We start from the raw sequence: 21,980 nt of genomic DNA, 5'->3' as shown, positions 1-21,980 counted from the left end.
CATCATGGTAGGGAAAGTAGTTTTTATATTGCTTTTATAAAATATTAAAGGAAATTCTGTTTGCGAGTTTTGGGAAAGGAAAGAGCCATTAATAGTCTGAGAAAGTACAGTTATGCTTTTTTGGGCAGAAGAAGGGCTTAGAATTATATTAAATGTTCTTAAAGATCATGATCTAAAAAGAATAGTTGAGAGACTATTATTGGAAAATAATCTCCCAACTAGTTATTAAAAATTATTATAAATTCATAATGAAAATGGCATGATACTGACCTAGGATGTAGATGAACTTGACACTTTCAAAAAATTAATATGAGAATCAGAGTTTAGTATTAAAATTACACTGTATATTATTAACTTTTTGTATATATATATTTCCTTAAAAGAAATAATTAAAACTGACAAGACCTAAAGGTGTGCACATGGAAGAATGGACAAAAGTAACTAGTTCTACTAAGTGGTTATCAGTACTGTCTTTTAAATACTTACTGAGAATGTTATGTCTTAAAAATACTATTCATTAGCCATACAAATTAAGTTTTGGTACACTTCATGCTTCACATATTATGATTTATGCCTACTGAATAAATGAAAGGACTCAATTTTCTGCACAATCATCACCAAATATATCCTTAGGGGTCATATGGCTTTGTATGTACTTAACTACTTCCAAAATACCTGAGTTTCTAGATTTCATTTGGAATAAAAGCAATTTTATTATAGGAAATGTCAAGTTCCTCAAGGTAGAACAAAGAAAATAATCTTAGATAGAAAGAGAAAATGAGTTGTAAAAATGATTATGTTTGTCATTACTGAGCATAAAGAATTCAATACTTGAGTAATAGGTAAAAGTAAAGAGAAATTATATTTTTCTAAGATCTTGAAGTTTATATAGACTTCTTTTCATTATAGATCATGTAATTACAGTGATATTTCCTAAAAATCATTAATCTATCCCTTAAAACTGGCTTGAAATGTTTGGAGTGCACAAAGCTCTGACTAGAAAAAGCCACCTGAGATATTTCTAACAACATTTAGATACACTTTTTTCTTGGCTGATGTGTTAGTTTCCTAGCACTGACATACAAATTACCATAATCTGGATGGCTTAAAACAACAGAACTTTATCTTTCCACAGTTCAGGGGGTCAGAAGTCAAAAATCGAGGGATCAGCAGAGCCGGTTCCTCCGGGAGGCCCTCAGGAGCAGGCTGCCCCTTGTTCTCTCCCAGCCCGTGGTGGGTGCCGGCAACCCTTGGTGTTCTTCGGTCTGTGGCAGCATAACTCTACTCTCCACCTTTGTTCTCACTTGGCCATCTCTTAAGGACGCCATTTATCGGGTTTAGAGCCCATCCTAAATCCAGTATGACGCCATATTAACTCAACTAATTACATCTGCAAAGACCATATTTCCAAATAAGGTCATATTCTGAGGTTCTGCTTTGACATGAATTTTTGAGGGACATTATTCAACACAGGGCCATTGCAGTAAGATTTTCCAGTTGAAATATCTTTGGTCTTTCTTTCCATTAAGCTAAGTACTTAAGAGTAAGAACCAAAGAACACGAAGACTGGTAACACAGAGCGCCCTCTCTTGCAGGGGTGGAAGTGGGTGTTGTTTCTCGAAGACTGGAATTGAAGGGCTACATATGACACTCATCAAAATCTCTAGTTAATATTCGTTTCTTTATGTAACCTGTTCTTGAATACTTTCCTGTTTTACATACAAATAAAAGACTAAAAGAATTGCTTGCATGATTGCTAACTAAAGCACTGAGAGGACAATATCTCATAACCTCCCACTATCTCAGCAGGGCATGTAACAGTCCTCAGGACCTGGCCCCAGACCACTTGTCCAGTTCATGCCTCGCACTCCCGCATAGTCACCTATGGCCCAGCATTTGCTAAAATTCCTTGAAGTAGCCAGTTCTCACATATTTCCAAATACTGTGTGTAATTCTCCCAAACTTGACTCTTGTATCAATGTCTTCACTTTTTAAGCCTTGGTCCAGATGTCACCTCTTCCAAGTAACTCTTCCTGAATCTTTCAGACTGAGTAAGCTGCTTCCTCTGCTCCTCTGTTTACCCTTATCACAGAACTTACCACATTGTGTAATAAATGTCTGTCTCCTAGACTCTGAGATGCTGCTTCATCTTGCACTTCTTTCTTAAGGTGACAGCTTCTTTCTTTAAAACTCACAAACCACCCTCTGCTAGCTTCCATATTTTCTTCTGCCTCACCTCTCAGCCTTCACAGAATTGAAGAGAGTTAGGGCCTTGCTCTGGATTAGGCTTTGTCTTAAGCGGATGTTGTGGCTGGTTTGATCTTCTATCCAGACCACTACAACTTTCTGCATATCAGTGATAAGGCTGTTTCACTTTCTTTTCATTCATGTGTTCACTGGAGTGGCACTTAATTTCCTTTAGGAACTGTTCCTTCACATTTAAAACTTGGTTAAGTGGAGCAAGAAGCCTAGGTTTTGACTTTCAAAATGCCTTCCTTACTAAGCTTAATCATTTCTAGCTTTTGATTTAAAGTGAGAGACGTGTGACTTTTTCTTTTACTTGAATACTTAGAAGCCTTTGTAGCGTCTTAATTGGGATAATTTCAATATCACTGTGTCTCAGAGAATCCAGAGGGAGAGGGCGAGAGATGGGGCAATGGCCAGTTGGTAGGGAAGTTAGAACACACACAACATTCATCAGTTAAGCTGGCTGTTTTAAATGAGTGAGGTTCTCGGACTCCAAAACAATTACAGTAGTGTTAGGAATGTTAGGGTAGACATGAGCAGCTGGGAAAGGGGAAGATAAAGCCCAAAGAAGAAGCCGCCCAGATAAGATTCATGGAAAAAAGGCACCCAAACCCTGCCCAGGTGGGAGTCCCAGGTGGAGACCAGAGAGGCTTAGCAGGGGGGTAACTTCCTCCCCAGCCAGATCGCAATCCAACAGAACTGAGAACTTCCCACATAACACCTCAGCACCGGGAAAGCACAGGCTCACTGAGAGGGATGGCAGTATAGAAAGAACTGTAAATCAAATAACCACATCTTGTCAGTCAAAGAGGCACCTCCCAGCCAGAGTGCAATAAATATAGAAGCCTCTGGCCTAACAGATCAAGGCCTTTGTCTACCTTGATTGTGCTCTGCTCCTCCCTTCAGATGTATTCAAATAAAACTGTCCCCCTGCTTCGCTAGTGGGACTCTGCCTTTCAGCTCTTTGTTGAGGTAGGGGCAGGCACCGAAAAGAATGGACCCACCCTATAACAATAGTAACACCAAGGATCCTGACTGCAGAGCACCATCACAAATATAATAATAAAGAAGTTTGAAATATTAGGAGAATCACCAAAATGTCATACAGAGACAGGAAGTGAGCAAATGCTGTTGGAGAAAATGATGCTGTATCACTGGGGGCACTGATGGGAAGAGCAAGCACATCAGACACTGACGTGCCAAAGTCCCCGGCTGCTGCCCCCTCCCAACCTGAAAAATGTGCCTTGAGCTAGCTAATCCTCACGCTGCTATAAATCTAAGCTCTGCCTCCCCCTACCTTCTTTAAAAACTTGCTGCCTGTCTGCTTACGCGCAAATTCCCCAGCCTCCATTTCTATAGACTGGGGAAATCTCGCCCGGGTGTTTGTGTTCAAATAAACTACCTGGTCCTTTGTTGCCTCTCTTCGCCTGCTTATTTTGGCTAGAATTTATCTTACATTTGGTGCCGAAACCCAGGAACCTGTTGGGCTAAGCGCATTTGAGCTAATGTATGGCAGGCCCTTCTTACTGAACACAAGCCTGCCTGCTGCCTCTCCTCCTTTAGCCTCCTACCTTCCTTATTTTTCACTGTTGAGACATCTTCTCAGAGAAAATGCAGACCAGCTCCTACCCCAGCCCACGTCGTCTGACAACCCAGAGGACACGGATCTCCTTCTAAAAGAACTCCAGCCTCGATTGCTCCAGTCTTGCTGGACAGGACCATACACTGTAATCCTCACAACCCCCACTGCTGCCAAACTATCAGGAGACCCTGCATGGTACCATATTTCCCGACTAAAAAGAGCCCCCCTTCCCAATGACGTTTGGCAAGCAGAACAAGTCGGACCTCTACGGATCCAACTCTGAAGGGCTCCTAGTCCTACTCCTCCTCCTACACAGTGGAGTAGTCTCACCCTCTCCCATCAGGTATCGATTTGAAGCCACCCAGCAATACACCATAAAAATTGGGCTGGTAGAAGAGACGATTGTAACTGCCTTTTGTGAAGTTGACAGTTGTCAGCCCGTAATTGCCCTCCCTCTTAACTGAGTTTGGTGCCCTGATGGAGAGACACCTATCAACATGGCCCTCTGCCTCATCTTTCAGCAAACAGGAAAGTGCAGAACACAGTGGATCAAAGAAAATTTTAGGTGCCCCTGGGCCTCCTGTGTCATGAATTGGATGGTAGAAGGCCATCTGGCCGATAGCCGCCATATGCTTACTTTTCAATGCTGGGCACCCTGCGCAAAGAGGTATTTAAACATCAAGACCCCTTACATAATCGCTGGAATGAGGGCATTACAGGAGGTGTTTATTTAAATAATTTTCAAGCATACCCCTGCCAGACTACCATGATTCATCAATACGTAGAGGTAAGCACCCCCAAACATCTTGAAGAAGTACAACAGGCCATTAAAACCCAAGAAATCCACCTACAGACTCACATACAACAAAAGGCTAAGACCCTTCCCTTTTCTTGGTTAAGTCTCCTGCAAGAGGGACTAGACTTATTCCGACACACCCTCCCCAATACATCCTTGACACATGCTTCCTCTGCACTTCCCTTATAGAAACCCCTGTGGTGGCAGTTCAGATACCACCAAGAGAGAGAGCCTACCCTGCCCCCCCAAGCCCTCCCTCAAAGCCCAAACTTATTGGTAAGGTACCATTATTCAAAACACCTAAAGTAAATGTGACCTCGAGACATCACTATAAGCAGCCTTCCTTTCTTTGCTTCCCACTAGGTACTTTCCTGTGGTGCAATGGGACCCTATACGAAACCAACTTTGCAAATGCTTCTTGCCTGCTAGTCACCCTAGTCCATAGGTTGACCCTGTATGGAGGAGCTGAGTTCACCAACTTCTGGGCCTCAGAATCCCGTCACAAGAGAGCAGTCCTCCTGCCTTCAGTGGCAGGGATCTCCCTCACTTTCTCCATTCTAGCCATAAGAGTGAGCGCTGGTGCCCTGGGTTACAATATTACAGCCCTAGAAAAACTAGAATGATGGCTCAAAGTAGCTGTCCAAACATCTGCAGCCTCTCTGGCATCCCTCCAGAGGCAAGTCACCTCCTTGGCCAAGTAACCCTCTAAACCACCGCTCTTTAGACCTCCTTACTGCAGAGAAGGGAGGGACCTGTCTATTCCTCCAGGAACAGTGTTGTTACTATATCAATGAGTCGGGACTCATAGAGCAGAATGTTCACAAACTACAAGAACTAAAAAGGGAACTCCAAGGAACCGGCATATCAAGTAATAATCCATACAGCTGGTTTCAATCCCCTATTATGGCCTGGTTAGTGCCTCTCTTAGGCCCTGTTGCAGTGATCTGTTTCATACTCCTTATTGGTCCATGTGTTTTTAAGTTCCTTCAACAGCACATAGCAGAAATGACACACATAAAAATCAATCAACTGTTGCTGTACAAGTACTCACCCCTCCCGACTGAGTCTCCAGCTGTCAACCAGCCTTAAACCCCCACCCCGACGTTGCCCCTCCTCAGCCAGAAGTAGGCAGATCAAGTCAGCACCCATTATAACCAAAAGGCTGAAATGTAAGGCTGGGGGCACTGATGGGAAGAGAAAGCACATCGGATACTGATGTGCCAAAGTCCCTGGCTGCTGCCCCCTCCCACTCAGACACTGATGACGTGCCAAAGTCCCTGGCTGCTACCCCTCTCAACCTGAAAAATGTGCCTTAGGCTAGCCAATCCTCACACCACTGTAAATCTAAGCTCTGCCTCCCCCTACCTTCTTTGAAAACTCACTGCCTGTCTGCTTACGTGCAAATTCCCCAGCCTCCATTTCTATAGACTGGGGAAATCTCACCCGGGTGTTTGCATTCAAATAAACTACCTGGCCCTTTGTTGCCTCTCTTCACCTGCTTATTTCAGCTAGAATTTATCTTACAGATGCCAATATAGATTTGCTCAGTGCAGGGCTGCAACAAACCTTGTTTGTAAAAAATGAAATATCTCAAAGCACTGTACAGTGCAATAAACTGAGGTCTGCCTATTCATGCAGCAACATGGGTGACTCTCAAAAGCACTATGTTGAGTGAAAGGTGCACACACTTGCATAAAAACTGTTGTATGAATCAATTAATATCATTTTCAAGAAGAGGCAAAACAAAATTTTGATGTTAGAAGCCTAAAGATTAACTGGAAATGTCCACAAGTAAACTTTCTAGAGTAATAGAAATGCTTAATATATTGTTTTGGGTGATGGCTACATGGGTGTATACATTTGTTAAGTCCTGTGAGTCAAATACCTGAGATCTCTGCATCTTTTTGTAGGTAAATTTTACCTGAAAAATTTTAGAAAGAAGAAAGAATAGGAGGAAAGGGGAAAAAATCCAGAGTGCTATTAACTACTTTTTATGTGTGGTAAAATACATATAAGATAAAATCTACTATTTTAATCATCTCTAAGTGTACCATTTGGTGGCATTACTTACAACCACAGTACATTGATCACCACTGTCCATTTCTAGGATTTTTGCATAATCCCAATCAAGAATTCTTTACCTATTAAATAGTATTTCCCCTTTCCTCTCTTTTCCCTTACTCCCTCCACTCTGCTCTCTGTCTCTCTGAATTTGCCTGTTCTAGGCACTTCATATAAGTGGGATCATACATTTGTCCTGTCATGTCTGACTCATTTCACTTAGCATAATGTTCTCAAGAATCACCTTCATTGTACATTATAAATTCATGTATCAGAATTTAACCCCTTTCAAGGATGAATTATATTCTATTGTATATATGTGTAACATTTTGTTTATCCATTAATTTGTTAATGTGCTTATGGGTTGTTACCACCTTTTGGCTATTGTGTGTAAAACAGTTTTTCCATTCTCCTGGTAATGAATATTTGAATTGTTTCTTGTTGAAGGTTATTGGGAAAAAAACTGCTATGGATATTCTCATAGATTTTTTTGTTACTGAGATTAAAATTTACCTTTTCCTTCTTACACATGAGTGACTGAGCTACTGAAGAAAATCACACAGCAGTGTAGATCCAGTCATGGAGATTAGTGTCATTACAAATTCATGGTTTCCAGCCTCAGCTAAAACCACATCACTGTCTGTCAGACTTCCATTTCCTGTGTGCTTTGTTCTTTTTTGCATTCCTCTCAATGTTATATCAAATCATCACAACTGTCTTTCAAGTTCCTTCTCAATCTTTACTCAAGGGTGATCTCAATTTAAGTCATTTTAAAGTTATCTACCTTAACTGATACATAGGACAAGCTAAGTAAATCTTTATTGACTGAATAAATTTCCTATTTTCTTACCCATGTAACTGTATATTTTCTGAACTCATTCTTACAAAACAGTCTCCAGGTGTAGGAGATGAGGTTAATCTTCCTATTCAAGCCCAGCACGTGCCTATGGCCCCTTTTTCTCTCACTTCCTGTGAAAGTTCACCATAGGTCATCCTTTCATACCTTCAATTTATTCCCTACTGGTTCTTTTCCAACATCCTTGAATATGCCTAAATCATTAAAAAGAAATAACAATAAAAAAATTCTAAAATGCTGTGTTCTTTTTAGCTTTTATCTAAGCTCTCTCCTTCCTCTCCAAAGAGTGGCCTTCACTCTCTAGGGCCAGTTTCTCTCTTCCCATTCCTTCTCAACTTACTCAAACTGGCTTTTGTTCCCACCATTCTACTGAAACGGTTCTCAGCTTTAATCTGACTGAGTTTTTCTATTGTTTTTGAACACTGTGGATCATCCTTCCTTTTTGTAATAACCCATTTGCTTGGCTTCCATGTTACATCTAGAAGTGTACTGGCATGATATACTTTATGCACTTTGAGCATTTTTTTCTCAACCTTTATAATTCCTCTTCCTCTTTCCATACCTGAAACATTGGTGTTTCTCTAGGAATATCTCCTCAGAAGATTGCTCTACACATTCTTTCTGGTTTCAGTTATAACTCACTATGTTTATCTCCAGCACAAAACTCCTATGAGTTTAATTGCTTATGTCCATCTGAGATAAGCAACACAACTTAAAACCAACATGTTAATCTAAAACTGAACTCACTGATTTTTTTCCTTCAAGCTTCCTTCACTTTAATCTCATCACTCTTCTGCTTAAAATCTTCCAATGGCTTCTCATCGGACTTAGAATAAAATATAAATTTCTTCACATGACCTCCAAAACTTCATGGAATGTAGCCCCCCTTAAATTCTCGAACCTTTCCTGGGACTGCCATTCCACTATATTGTAATAAGGAGAACCACAGGCCCCAAAATGGAATCACTCATGCTAATGGCCCTATGTCAGCAAACTGAGATTAATACCCAATCTAACGGCAATTTCAGTCCCCCAGGAATGTAACCTTGAATCAGTCAACGTGCAATTTCCTAGTTAGTGCTAGGAAATTTACTGGTAGTCTCCTTCTGTTCTCTTCAGCAGGATAGCCTTGCATAAAACAATAGATTCTCTGCTAATAATTTCCTTTTTTCCTCTCCATCTCTATTTTTTAAATCTTTCCTTTTCTGCAGTTCAAGGTAGTCTACTTGCCAGAGGGATTCATGAATTGCTTAATAAAATCAGTTAGCTCTTTATATTCACTTGGTTGAATTTTATTTTTGAACAGTATCATAAGCCTACTGCCTTTCTGTCAGCCTTCACAGAGTCCCAGCCCTTGCCTCACATATGTTATGCCCACCACATGAAATATTCTTTTCATCACTCTTGGCCTGGACTTGTTTCTGCTTGAGTGCCATTACTCAGATACCTCTTTCTTAGTGACTCAATTTAATAAATGTCCTTTTTGATACCTTCCTTATTGTTCTCTTCATCCGTAGTTCTTAGAATGTTTTCTATTTATATATTTATTATAGTGTTTGTTAAAATTCCCTGTATCCTTCCCTGGATTCTAAATCCCATAAGGGAAAGGATCATGCCCTTTGATTTACCGATTTAACCCCAGTCTTAGCCACAGCCTAGTATTCCATAAATAATAAATATATTTGACATGATTGAATTATTTCACTCTAACTAGAATCTGGAAGTCACTTTGACATATGTTTTTACCTTGACTTGTCTGTTCCCTATACCTTCTATATCCAGTTAATACCATATCTTGCATATTTTACTTCAAATTCCTACAATTTGTTTCTTCTTCTCTGTGCTATCATTGCCCTGACCCAAGTTCTTTCCATCTCTTGCCTGGACTACCATGATAGCCCCTGAGCTGGTCACCTGGAACTCCGCTTTATCCCCTCATATTCATCCTCTACACTGCCACCATCATGAGCTAAAATGTAAGTAGGACTCCACCTCACCCCTGTGGAAAACCCTTCAGTGGCTCCTCCTTGCATGCAGCATATAGGACAAATTCTTGCTTAGAGCACAAGGTCCCCAGATAATCTGGTCCCGGTTTACTGCACTAGGCTCATTTTTCACCACTTGGCCTTGCTTACTAAGCTTCAAAAACAGAAAACAGCTTCTATTTCCCATCCCACATTATACATGCTGCTTCACATCCTCTTCCTTGCATATATGTTGTAACATATGTGAAGAAATATCTAACCCATTATCAGTCCAAGTATCTCTTGTCTTCTCTTACATTTAATCTGGCTAATTCATATTCAGTCAAACTTAGTTCAAGTATAATTCTTTCCAGGCAGTCATCTCTGACTCTCCAGATCAGGTTCCGTACCACTGTTTGGAATTTTACAATGTGCATCTTTATTATTTTACTTTACTTAATTGTGTTCAAATGCTTGCCTTCCCCCAAGGTGGTGAGCTCCTAGGAGCACACAGTAGGTATTTCATAAACATCTACTGAATTAATTATAAAAATTAAAGTATAATATTCAAAGTGTATCAGTGCAATTGCTTGTAACATAATAATATCCAATTACATAACCGTTTGGTTCACTGCATTTCACTCAATTTCATCCAGTTACTAATCCCTAAGTCCTTCCACTCTGTCAGGTCTGCTTTTCTCAGCAAACTAAAGTTCTGACAACAATCTTCACACACAAAGAATTCAGCATCCTCATTCCTCATTGTATAAGCGGCCTCTATGTGAGTTTTCATTTAAAAAGCTCTGCGAGTGAACATTTTCACATGTCACAGTTCTAAGTTCTGAGGTCGATAAAGTTAATTCCCATAATAATTATGAAATAATAATATTATTCTCATAATTCCATTGTTTCTAATTCTTGGCTTCAGTATGCTGTCAGTCTTCCCTTGACATGCATATATATAGCCCATGTTATTTAATAAGAACTATACTGCTTTATTTTAGAAATACTAACATTTTTGAGAAACAGCTCCTTAAAACTTTGATTGCAATCAACAATTCAAACTAATTTTCTTAATCTTTAAACAATGAACAACATTGACCTTTTAGTTTTGATCAGCTTTAGTCACTTTGAGAAATTTTGTTTAAATGACAGTTATGTTACTTAAAGTATGTAATTATGATGATAGATCATTGTTTAATGCCAGCATCAGCCTTTTTATAGTAAAGGTATAAGCTAGAAATGCCTGGGAGCCCTCACCTGGCCCAGGCGAACTTTTCACCATATCCTCCCTTTTCAACCCAATGTTATAACTGGATAGGCCCTTATGATTCTTATTATAATTACAAGATGCCCTTCAGCAAAAATTATCAGGTAACTTTGGAAAATAGGGATTTATTACTTATAGGAGTGGGACATTACACAGCACACCTGTGGTGATACAGCAAGGTGGAAGGTAGAAAGAAAGAGCCCATGGGCTGAAGGCTATACTTTTATTGTGGTCAAGGGTGGGGGACCTAGGGTTATGGGCTCACCCTTTGTTAGTGAATTTAAAATATAAGAGCAGGGAATTTAAAGCACAGAAAGAGAAAAGGACAAGTGACCCAAGTGGTCAGTTATGGAAATCAACTAGGATTTCAAAAGCAAAGGAGCCCTGCTGGGGAATGCGGCCTGGCTCTTTATCTAATCCTGTGTCTGGCAATGTATTTATTCTATTTGAGATAGCAACTTTGAAATGGATGCCCTGGCAATCAAAGCTTAAGTCAGGCACTTGCATTACAAAAAAAGGTAAAAAAAAAAAACCTGTCAGGGTTTTACACTGCAATTATACAATATGAATTCATGTTTCAAAGTATATATATATACACATGTATACACACACATATGTAGCTCTCTCTATATATATATGTATATGTACATATATATGTAGTTGCATATGTATACATATGTAGAGGTCTCTGTGTGTGTATATATATGCATGCACACAGAAGCAATTATAGATATGTGTGTGCACATAGATTAGTATACATACAGATATTGCTTAGCTTTGTTCACTGAGAGTGTCTAGAAGCAATGTCATCCCAAAAGCAATGGGGACACACAGCACCAAGATTTGGTTTTTCAATACTGTCCCCCAAGAAAAAGGAAACTGTTTTCTCAGAGAAATGGCTGATCCTAATATCAAGGCAGCAAAAATTCAATTTATGTTACTTTGGAAATATATATATATATATATATATATAGTGTAATGTGTGATGCATATATGTATGTTTTATACAGAAATGGTATTACTTTTACATACTTCTTTTATTCCTTTAAATGATTGAACAGTTTTATAGTGTATGAATGTAGAATCTGTGGGATTGTTAATTACAAACAATGCCAGCTAAATAACTTCATAATGAATTTTAATGCACTTCTTTAATTACCTTAACAATCTTCTTTTGCAAAATGTTGTTCACTGTTGAAGAGTCCTTGGTCCTTTTCCCTTAACCTACATTCAGTTTCTTAAACTCTGAACTGGAAGTGGTATCTTGTTTTGGCATTTAGTTAAGATTTTGGATTAAATTTTTAATTAATTAACTAATTACCAGTCCATACATGGGCAAAAAATTCATCTCTTTTATACCCAATTATCAACATTACTATAGAGTTTAAAGGATCTTAGATAATACACAGGCTAATTTCTTAGTTTATAGATTAGGAAATTGAGAATGAGAATGGTTAAGTGATTTCTCCAGATCATACAGTTGCTAATTATCAACTTTAAAGTTAAAAGTCTAGATTTCCTAAGTCTAAGTTTAGTGTTCTTTCCATATCCAAAAGTACTATCAAGGGAAAGATGCAAAGTTCTCCCCCGGGTTTCTTTACATGATTTGTGTTCATTTAATCCATCCTCAAATAATGAATCTCCAAATTTGTATTCCCCAGCCCCATATTATTGGCATCTATGTAACTGGTGGGATTATTTTTAACACAATAAAAAGCAAATTAGCTAATAAAATGGCCAAAAAATTGCTAGCTGCTTTCAAAAAGGGGAATTGATCTTTTTCTAAATTATAAATTTTTTTCCTGTGTTTATCTCAGACTCAACCTTACCAGGTGGAAGAGTAGTGATCAAATTAAAGGCAACATTGAAAATTCTAAGGAACTTAAGTTGTTGAATTTCAGAAGGGATTTCTTTGATAGGATTATTTCTCAGGATCAGTACTTGTAAATTTTTAAGACAAATTACCTGAGGAACAAAAAAGACAAACAAACATGAGTAGACTAAAAAGTATACAAATCTCTATCTGTTACATTTTATAAACCCCTTGAACTAATGTAGCAGAATCAGTATAACAACATTAATTGGTTGCATGATATATCTCAATAAACACCTTTGGCAAGCCTTCAAAATAACTGGCTAGCATTAATATGTATGATATGGTAGAACAGTGCCACAATTTTTTACCCTTGACTCAAGAATGGCTCTTTTCTAAATGGGAAAGTCATCCTGTGTGACTAAGTGCATGGTTTCATAAGAGGCAGTTTTGCAAAGAATAAGAGAGGAAGAAGATATATGCAGAACCAGGAAAGTAAGTGAAATTAATTTCAGTAATCAGTGGGTCATCAAATATCATAGCCAGACCATTTCACTGATACCACAGTGATTTTGTATATACTGATTTTTCATATGAAATTTAAAAATAGAATATACTATTTAAATCTATGATCTTGATTAATATATTTCCTGATCTCTGGTGAATCTTAATAAGGTCTTACACTAGCTCTCTTTAATATTAAATTAAACCTTTTTATAGTCATAAAGATATAAAATTTGTGGAATAGAGCTTATTCTCACAATCAGGAAGTATTAAGTCCTCCAAGTTTATTTTTCCTTTCCGGATTGTTTGGTCTATTTGGATTCTTTTGCATTGCCATGTGAACTTTACGACCAGCTTTCCAAATTCTGCAAAAAAGACAAGTTGTGATTTTCATAAGGATTGCAATGCATCTGTAGATCAGTTGGGAAGTACTGCCAATTCACAATATTAAGCCTTTGGATCCATGAATTTGGGATGACTTGCCATCTAAGTATGTCCCCTTTAATTTCTTTTAACAATGTTCTGTAGTTTTCACAGTATAAGTTTTCACATTCATTTAACTTACTCCTAAATATGTTATTCTTTTCCATGTAGACAGATTGCCTCCTTAATTTTACTGTCAGGATTATTTGTTGCTAGCATATAGAAATACAACTGACTTTTGTATATGTTCTTGTACACTACAACCTTGCTGAAATCATTCAATAGCTTTTGTTAGTGAATTCTTTAGGATTGCTATATGCAAGACCATGTCATCTATAACTAGAGATAATTTAACTCCTTCCTTTTTAATCAGAATGCCTTTTATTTCTTTTTCTTGCTTAATTGCTTTGGCTAGAAACTCCAGTACAATGCTGAATACAAATGACAGCAGTTGACATCTTCATCTTTTTCTTGGTCTTAGGAGGAATATTTTCAGTCTTTCACCATTAAGTATGATATTTATAGGTGCCCTTTATCAAGTTGAGGGCATCTCTTTATATTCCTAGATATTAAGTGTTTTGGGCATGAAAGGATGTTGAATTTTATAAAATGTTTTATCTGTCTATTGAAATCATTGTACAGTTTTTTCCCCTTCACTATATTAATATGGTGTATTAATTAAGCTGATTAATTTTTTTTTGAGAGGGCATCTCTCATATTTATTGATCAAATGGTCATTAACAACAATAAAATTCTGTATAGGGGACTCAATGAACAATCATTAATCCACCCCCAGCCTAATTCTCGTCACTCTCCAATCTTCTGAAGCATAACGAACAAATTTTTACATGGTGAACAAGTTCTTACATAGTGAATAAGTTCTTACATGGTGAATAGTGCAAGGGCAGTCATCACAGAAACTTTCGGTTTTGATAATGCATCATGAACTATAAACAATCAGGTCAATTATGATTATTCATTAAGCTGATTGATTTTTGAATGTTTAAACAATCTTGCAGTCCTGGGATAAACCTTATTGCTTATGGTGTATAATACTCATTATATGTTGCTGAATTTTGTTTGCTAGCTTTTAATTGAGGATTTTTGTATCTATATTCATAAGAAATACTGTTCTGTAGTTAGCTTTTCTTTTTATATGTCTAGTTTTTGGTATCAGAGTATAACTGATTTAAAAGTTTGAACTGGGAAGTTCTCACTTGTCTTACAATTTTTTTTGAGAGGGCATCTCTCATATTTATTGATCAAATGGTTGTTAACAACAATAAAATTCTGTACAGGGGAGTCAATGCTCAATGCACAATCATTAATCCACCCCCAGCCTAATTCTCATCAGTCTCCAATCTTCTGAAGCATAACGGACAAGTTCTTACATGGTGAACAAGTTCTTACATAGTGAATAAGTTCTAACATGGTGAACAGTACAAGGGCAGTCATCACAAAAACTTTCGGTTTTGATCACTCATTATGAACTATAAACAATCAGGTCAAATATGAATATTCATTTGATTTTTATACTTGATTTATATGTGAATCTCACATTTCTCCCTTTATTATTATTATTTTTTTAATAAAATGCTGAAAGTGGTAGGTAGATGCAAGATAAAGGTAGAAAACATAGTTTAGTGTTGTAAGAGAGCAAATGCAGATGATCAGGTGTGTGCCTGTAGACTATGTGTTAATCCAAGCTAGACAAGGGCAATAAAACATCCACGGATGCAGAAGATTTCTCTCAAAACAGGGGTGGTGAGATTCTAAGTCTCACCTATGTTGATCCCCAATTTCTCACCTGATGGCCCCCCTGCGACTGTGCCTGTCTTAGGTTGTTCCTCCTTTGAGGAATCTTACCCGTCTCTGGCTAACCAGTCATTTTCTGGGGACATACAGGGAAATGTAAAGTTGGTAAGTGAGAGAGAAGCCATATTGTTTGAAAAGGTCACCTTTTTACTTCTTTGCAGTTTTATGCCCTGTGGCTTCTATTCCCAGCATTTGTCTTGAGGTATCTTTACCACTTGGAGGAATTATGATACTCGGTGATTTCGATATGAGGCATGAATTCTATTTAAGAGTTGTAATTAGGAAGGAAGAAGAAAAGCTATAGAGGTAGCAGATGGAAGAAAACATGGGAAGATTGATTATTTCTTTGACATATCTTCTTGTAGAGTAACTTCAGTAAGTATAGGTTTTAACCTACTAATTAAATTGCACACACACATCAACTTAATAGGAATACAGTTACATAACCAAAGCAGATCTATAATTACCAGCCATCTCCAGTGAAACCAAGAAAACCAGTTAGGCACCCTAGGCATTTGTGAAAATTTATCTATGATATAATGGATGTTGTCCAACTGTACTTGAAGAGTCTGAGAGAAATCAGACAAATTAAAACAACCCATTCCTGGGAATGTTCACATCCCATATGTTCTTTTAAAAGTAGATAGTCTGTAGTTATAAGATTTTGGAGTGCTACACCTTGCACTTCTCCTAATTCTTGGTTGAGTTCCAACAGTATAGATCCAGTCAAATTTGTTGTTTTACTGTATGCACAGGCCAGCTTAGATATCTCCTTCTTCATTCCATTGGCAAGTCCAGGAACCAATGGGATGAATGCAGCTACAACTGCAGCATCACCTGGATCTTTGTTGAGGTTTTCTAATGATCATCTTCTGGTATGACTCTTCCAGAAGAGTGCTGATGTTGGAAGTTCTTCTTCATATCGTATCTTAGTTCATTTTCTGGGTGGCCAAATTAGGCTTTGATCCTCTGTATAAACACAAACAGACTATTGCGCACACTTTGATATGCCCTTTATACCATTGTGTAGAACTCATTGGAGGTCGCCACACAGGAACTGCTTTTTTTTTTTAGGAGAAAGAAATATTATCAGAAAAGTGTACCTCCATAGCCAATCATCTGACACCCTTTAAGTGATCAAAATTAAGGATATTTAAAGCATGCATTAATCGTTGATTTACAGTTAGTTTTATCCTATCAGGGAATAATCCCCCTTTTCTTTCTTTCTTTTTTTTGTTATCTTTAATCTACACTTACATGAAGAATATTATGTTTACTAGGCTCTCCCCTATACCAGGTCCCCCCTATAAACCCCTTTACAGTCACTGTCCATCAGCATAACAAAATGTTGTGGAATCACTACTTGTCTTCTCTGTGTTGTACAGCCCTCCCCTTTCTCCCACCCCCCCATGCATGCTAATCTTAATACCCCTTTTCTTCTTCCCCCCTGTTATCCCTCCCTACCCACTCATCCTCCCCAGTCCCTTTCCCTTTGGTACCTGTTAGTCTATTCTTGGGTTCTGTGATTCCGCTGCTGTTTTGTTCCTTCAGTTTTTCCTTTGTTCTTATACTCCACAGATGAGTGAAATCATTTGGTATTTCTCTTTCTCTGCTTGGCTTATTTCACTGAGCATAATACCCTCCAGGTCCATCCATGTTGCTGCAAATGGTAGGATTTGCCCGCTTCTTATGGCTGAGTAGTATTCCATTGTGTATATGTACCACATCTTCTTTATCCATTCATCTACCAATGGAGCTTTAGGTTGCTTCCAATTCTTGGCTATTGTAAATAGTACTGCAATAAACATAGGGGTGGATCTGTCTTTTTCAAACTTGAGTGCTGCATTCTTAGGGTAAATTCCTAAGAGTGGAATTCCTGGGTCAAATTGTAAGTCTGTTTGGAGCATTTTGATGAACCTCCATACTGCTTTCCACAGTGGTTGAACTAATTTACATTCCCACCACCAGTGTAGGAGGGTTCCCCTTTCTCCACAGCCTCCCCAACATTTGTTGTTGTTTGTCTTTTGGATGGCAGCCATTTCTCTGATAATTAGTGATGTGGAGCATCCTTTCATGTGTCTGTCACCACTGTTGAAGAGACCGTCATTTCACCATTGTATGTCCATGGCTCCTTTATCAAATATTAATTGACCATATATGTTTGGGTTAATGTCTGGAGTCTCTAGTCTGTTCCACTGGTCTATGGCTCTGTTCTTGTGCCAGTACCAAATTGTCTTGATTACTATGGCTTTATAGTAGAGCTTGAAGTTGGGGAGTGAGATCCCCCCAACTTTATTCTTCTTTCTCAGGATTGCTTTGGCTATTCGGGGTCTTTGGTTTTTCCTATGAATTTTTGAATTATTTGTTCCAGTTCATTGAAGAATATTGCTGGTAATTTGATAGGGATTGCATCAAATCTGTATATTGCTTTGGGCAGGATGGCCATTTTGACAATATTGATTCTTCCTAGCCATGAGCATGGGATAAGTTTCCATTTGTTAGTGTCCCCTTCAATTTCTCTTAAAAGTGACTTGTAGTTTTCAGAGTATAGGTCATTCACTTCTTTGGTTAGATTTATTCCTAAGTATTTTATTCATTTTGATGCAATTGTGAATGGAATTGTTTTCCTGATTTCTCTTTCTATTGGTTCATTGTTAGTGTATAGGAAAGCGACAGATTTCTGTGTGTTAATTTTGTATCTTGCAACTTTGCTGTATTCTGGTATCAGTTCTAGTAGTTTTGGAGTGGAGTCTTTAGGGTTTTTTATGTACAATATCATGTCATCTGCAAATAGTGACAGTTTGACTTCTTCTTTACGAATCTGGATTCCTTGTATTTCTTTGTTTTGTCTGATTCCCATGGCTAGGACCTCCAGTACTATGTTAAATAGCAGTGGGGAGAGTGGGTATCCCTGTCTAGTTCCCGATCTCAGAAGAAAAGCTTTCAGCTTCTCGCTGTTCAGTATAATGTTGGCTGTGGGTTTATGATATATGGCTTTATTATGTTGAAGTACTTGTCCTCTATTCCCATTTTGCTGAGAGTTTTTATCATGAATGGATGTTGAAGTTTGTCAAATGCTTTTTCAGTATCTATGGAGATGATTATGTGGTTTTTGTCTTTCTTTTTGTTGATGTGGTGGATGATGTTGATGGATTTTCGAATGTTGTACCATCCTTGCATCCCTGGGATGAATCCCACTTGGTCATGGTGTATGATCCTTTTGATATACTTTTGAATTCAGTTTGCTAATATTTTATTAAGTATTTTTGCATCTACATTCATCAGGGATATTGGTCTGTAATTTTCTGTTTTGGTGGGGTCTTTGCCTGGTTTTGGTATTAGGGTGATTTTGGCTTCATAGAATGAGTTTGGGAGTATTCCCTCCTCTTCTATTTTTTGGAATACTTTAAGGAGAATGAGTATGATGTCTTCTCTGTGTGTCTGATAAAATTCCGAGGTAAATCCGTCCGGCCTGGGTGCTTTGTTCTTGGGTAGTTTTTTGATTATCGTTTCAATTTCTTTGCTGGTAATTGGTTTGTTTAACTTTTGTGTTTCTTCCTTGGTCAGTCTTGAAAGGTTGTATTTTTCTAGGAAGTTGTCCATTTCTTCTAGGTTTTCCAGCTTGTTGGCATATAGGTTTTCACAGTAGTCTTTAATAATTCTTTGTATTTCTGTGGAGTCTGTCGTGATTTTTCCGTTCTCATTTCTGATTCTGTTGATTTGTGTTGATTCTCTTTTTCTTTTAATACGTTTGGCTAGAGGCTTATCTATTTTGTTTATTTTCTCAAAGAACCAGCTTTTGGTTTCATTGATTTTTGCTATTGTTTTATTCTTCTCAATTTTGTTTATTTCTTTTCTGATCTTTATTATGTCCCTCCTTCTGCTGACTTTAGGCCTCATTTCTTCTTCTTTTTCTAATTTCGATGATTGTGAGATTAGACTATTCATTTGGGATTGTTCTTCCTTCTTCAAGTGTGCCTGGATCGCTATATACTTTCCTCTTAGGACTGCTTTAGCTGCATCCCACAGAAGTTGGGGCATTGTGTTGTTGTTGTCATTTGTTTCTATATATTCTTTGATCTCTATTTTAATTTGTTCGTTGATCCATTGATTATTTAGGAGCATTTTGGTAAACCTCCATGTGTTTGTGAGCCTTTTTGTTTTCTTTGTAAAATTTATTTCTAGCTTTATACCTTTGTGGTCTGAAAAATTGGTTGGTAGAATTTCAATATTTTGGATTTTGCTGAGGCTCTTTTTGTGGGCTAGTATGTGGTCTATTCTGGAGAATGTTCCATGTGCACTTGAGAAGAATGTATATCCTGTTGCTTTTGGATGTAGAGTTCTATAGATGTCTATTAGGTCCATCTGCTCTACTGTGTTGTTCAGTGCTTCCGTGTCCTTACTTATTTTCTGCCAGGTGGATCTATCCTTTGGGGTGAGTGGCATGTTGAAGTCTCCTAAAATGAATGCATTGCAGTCTATTTCCCCCTTTAGTTCTGTTAGTATTTGTTTCACAGATGCTGGTGCTCCTGTGTTGGGTGCATATATATTTATAATGGTTATATCCTCTTGTTGGACTGAGCCCTTTATCATTATGTATTGTCCTTCTTTATCTCTTGTTATTTTCTTTGTTTTGAAGTCTATTTTGTCTGATATGAGTACTGCAACTCCTGCTTTCTTCTCGCTGTTGTTGCCTGAAATATGTTTTTTCCATCCCTTGACTTTTAGTCTGTACATGTCTTTTGGTTTGAGGTGAGTTCCTTGTAAGCAGCATATAGATGGGTCTTGCTTTTTTATCCATTCTATTACTCTGTGTCTTTTGATTGGTGCATTTACATTTAGGGTGACTATTGAAAGATATGTACTTATTGCCATAACACTCTTTAAATTCGTGGTTACCAAAGGTTCAAGGTTAGCCTCTTTAGTATCTTACTGCCTAACTTAGCTCGCTTATTGAGCTGTTATATACACTGTCTGGAGATTCTTTTCTTCTCTCCCTTCTTATTCCTCTTCCTCCATTCTTCATATGTTGGGTGTTTTGTTCTGTACTCTTTCTAGGAGTGCTCCCATCTAGAGCAGTCCCTGTAAGACGCCCTGTAGAGGTGGTTTGTGGGAAGCAAATTCCCTCAGCTTTTGCTTATCTGGGAATTGTTTAATCCTGCCATCATATTTAAATGATAGTCATGCTGGATACAGTATCCTTGGTTCAAGGCCCTTCTGTTTCATTGCATTAAATATATCATGCCATTCTCTTCTGTCCTGTAGGGTTTCTGTCAAGAAGTCTGATCTTAGCCTGATGGGTTTTCCTTTATAGGTGACCTTTTTCTCTCTAGCTGCCTTTAAAACTCTTTCCTTGTCCTTGATCTTTGCCATTTTAATTATTATGTGTCTTGGTGTTGTCCTCCTTGGATCCTTTCTGTTGGGGGTTCTGTGTATTTCCGTGGTCTGTTTGATTATTTCCTCCCCCATTTTGGGGAAGTTTTCAGCAATTATTTCTTCTAATATACTTTCCATCCCTTTTCCTCTCTCTTCTTCTTCTGGTACCCCTATAATATGGATATTGTTCTTTTTGGATTGGTCACACAGTTCTCTTTATGTTGTTTCATTCCTGGAGATCCTTTTCTCTCTCTCTATGTCAGCTTCTATGTGTTCCTGTTCTCTGGTTTCAATTCCATCAATGGCCTCTTGCATCTTATCCATTCTGCTTATAAATCCTTCCAGAGTTTGTTTCATTTCTGTGATCTCCTTCCTGGCATCTGTGATCTCCCTCCAGACTTCATCCCATTTCTCTTGCATATTTCTCTGCATCTCTGTCAGCATGTTTATGATTTTTATTTTGAATTCTTTGTCAGGAAGACTGGTTAGGTCTGTCTCCTTCTCTGGTGTTTCTGTGATCTTGGTTTGCCTGTAATTTTGTCTTTTCATGGTGATAGGAATAGTTTGCAGACCTGGGACTAGTGACAGCTGGAAGACCTTCCCTTCTTGTTGGTTTGTGGCCTTCCTCTCCTGGGAGAATAGTGACCTCTATTGGCTTGTGCCGGGTAGCTGCATGCAGACAGGGCTTCTGCTTTCTGCCCAGCTGCTATGGAGTTTATCTCTGCTGTTGCTGTGGGTATGGCCTGGCTCAGGCTGCTGCTCCAAAGTGGTGGAGTTGCATTGGAGGGGGAGCCGCCAGGAGGCTATTTATCTCTGTAAGGGGCCTCCGTGCTCCCTGTAGCCCAGGAGATTAGAGTGCCCAGAGATCCCCGGATTCCCTACCTCTGGACTGTGTCCTCCCCTGCCCCTTTAAGACTTCCAAAAAGCACCCGCCAAAACAAAACAATGACCACCAAAAAAAAATGGCGATTTGCTTTTCTTTCTTCTCCGGCACCAGCCACGGGCACCTGCTCACCAGTCTTGCTGCCCTGTTTCCCTAGTATTGGGGTCCCTGTCCCTTTAAGACTTCCAAAAAGCACTCACCACACCAAAAAAAAAAAAAAAAAAAGATGGCCGCTCGCTTTTCTTTTGTCCTCCAGCGCCAGCCTCCAGTACCCACTCACCATTCTTGCTGCTCTGTTTCCCTAGTATCCAGGGCCCCGTGCATGCACTGTGTCTGTGCTGTGGTCTGGATGGCTGGGGCTGGGTGTTCAGCAGTCCTGAGCTCCCTCTC

At 38.5% G+C, this 21,980-nt stretch overlaps 1 protein-coding gene across 1 annotated transcript in view; it reads right to left on the bottom strand.

The window, feature by feature from the left end:
- Positions 1-21,980, bottom strand: part of LRRC63 (leucine rich repeat containing 63) — a 62,795-nt gene that overhangs the window by 21,513 nt on the left and 19,302 nt on the right. Inside the window, 2 exon segments of the mRNA XM_073213303.1 lie at positions 676-759; positions 12,596-12,741. Of these exon segments, the coding sequence (XP_073069404.1) occupies positions 676-759; positions 12,596-12,741 (230 nt within the window).

The sequence above is a fragment of the Manis javanica genome, chromosome 9 (assembly GCF_040802235.1).
Source record: "Manis javanica isolate MJ-LG chromosome 9, MJ_LKY, whole genome shotgun sequence".
Classification (NCBI taxonomy): domain Eukaryota; kingdom Metazoa; phylum Chordata; class Mammalia; order Pholidota; family Manidae; genus Manis; species Manis javanica.
The sequence above is the reverse complement of the archived record's forward strand: the minus strand, read 5'-3'. Positions and strand labels throughout refer to the sequence as shown.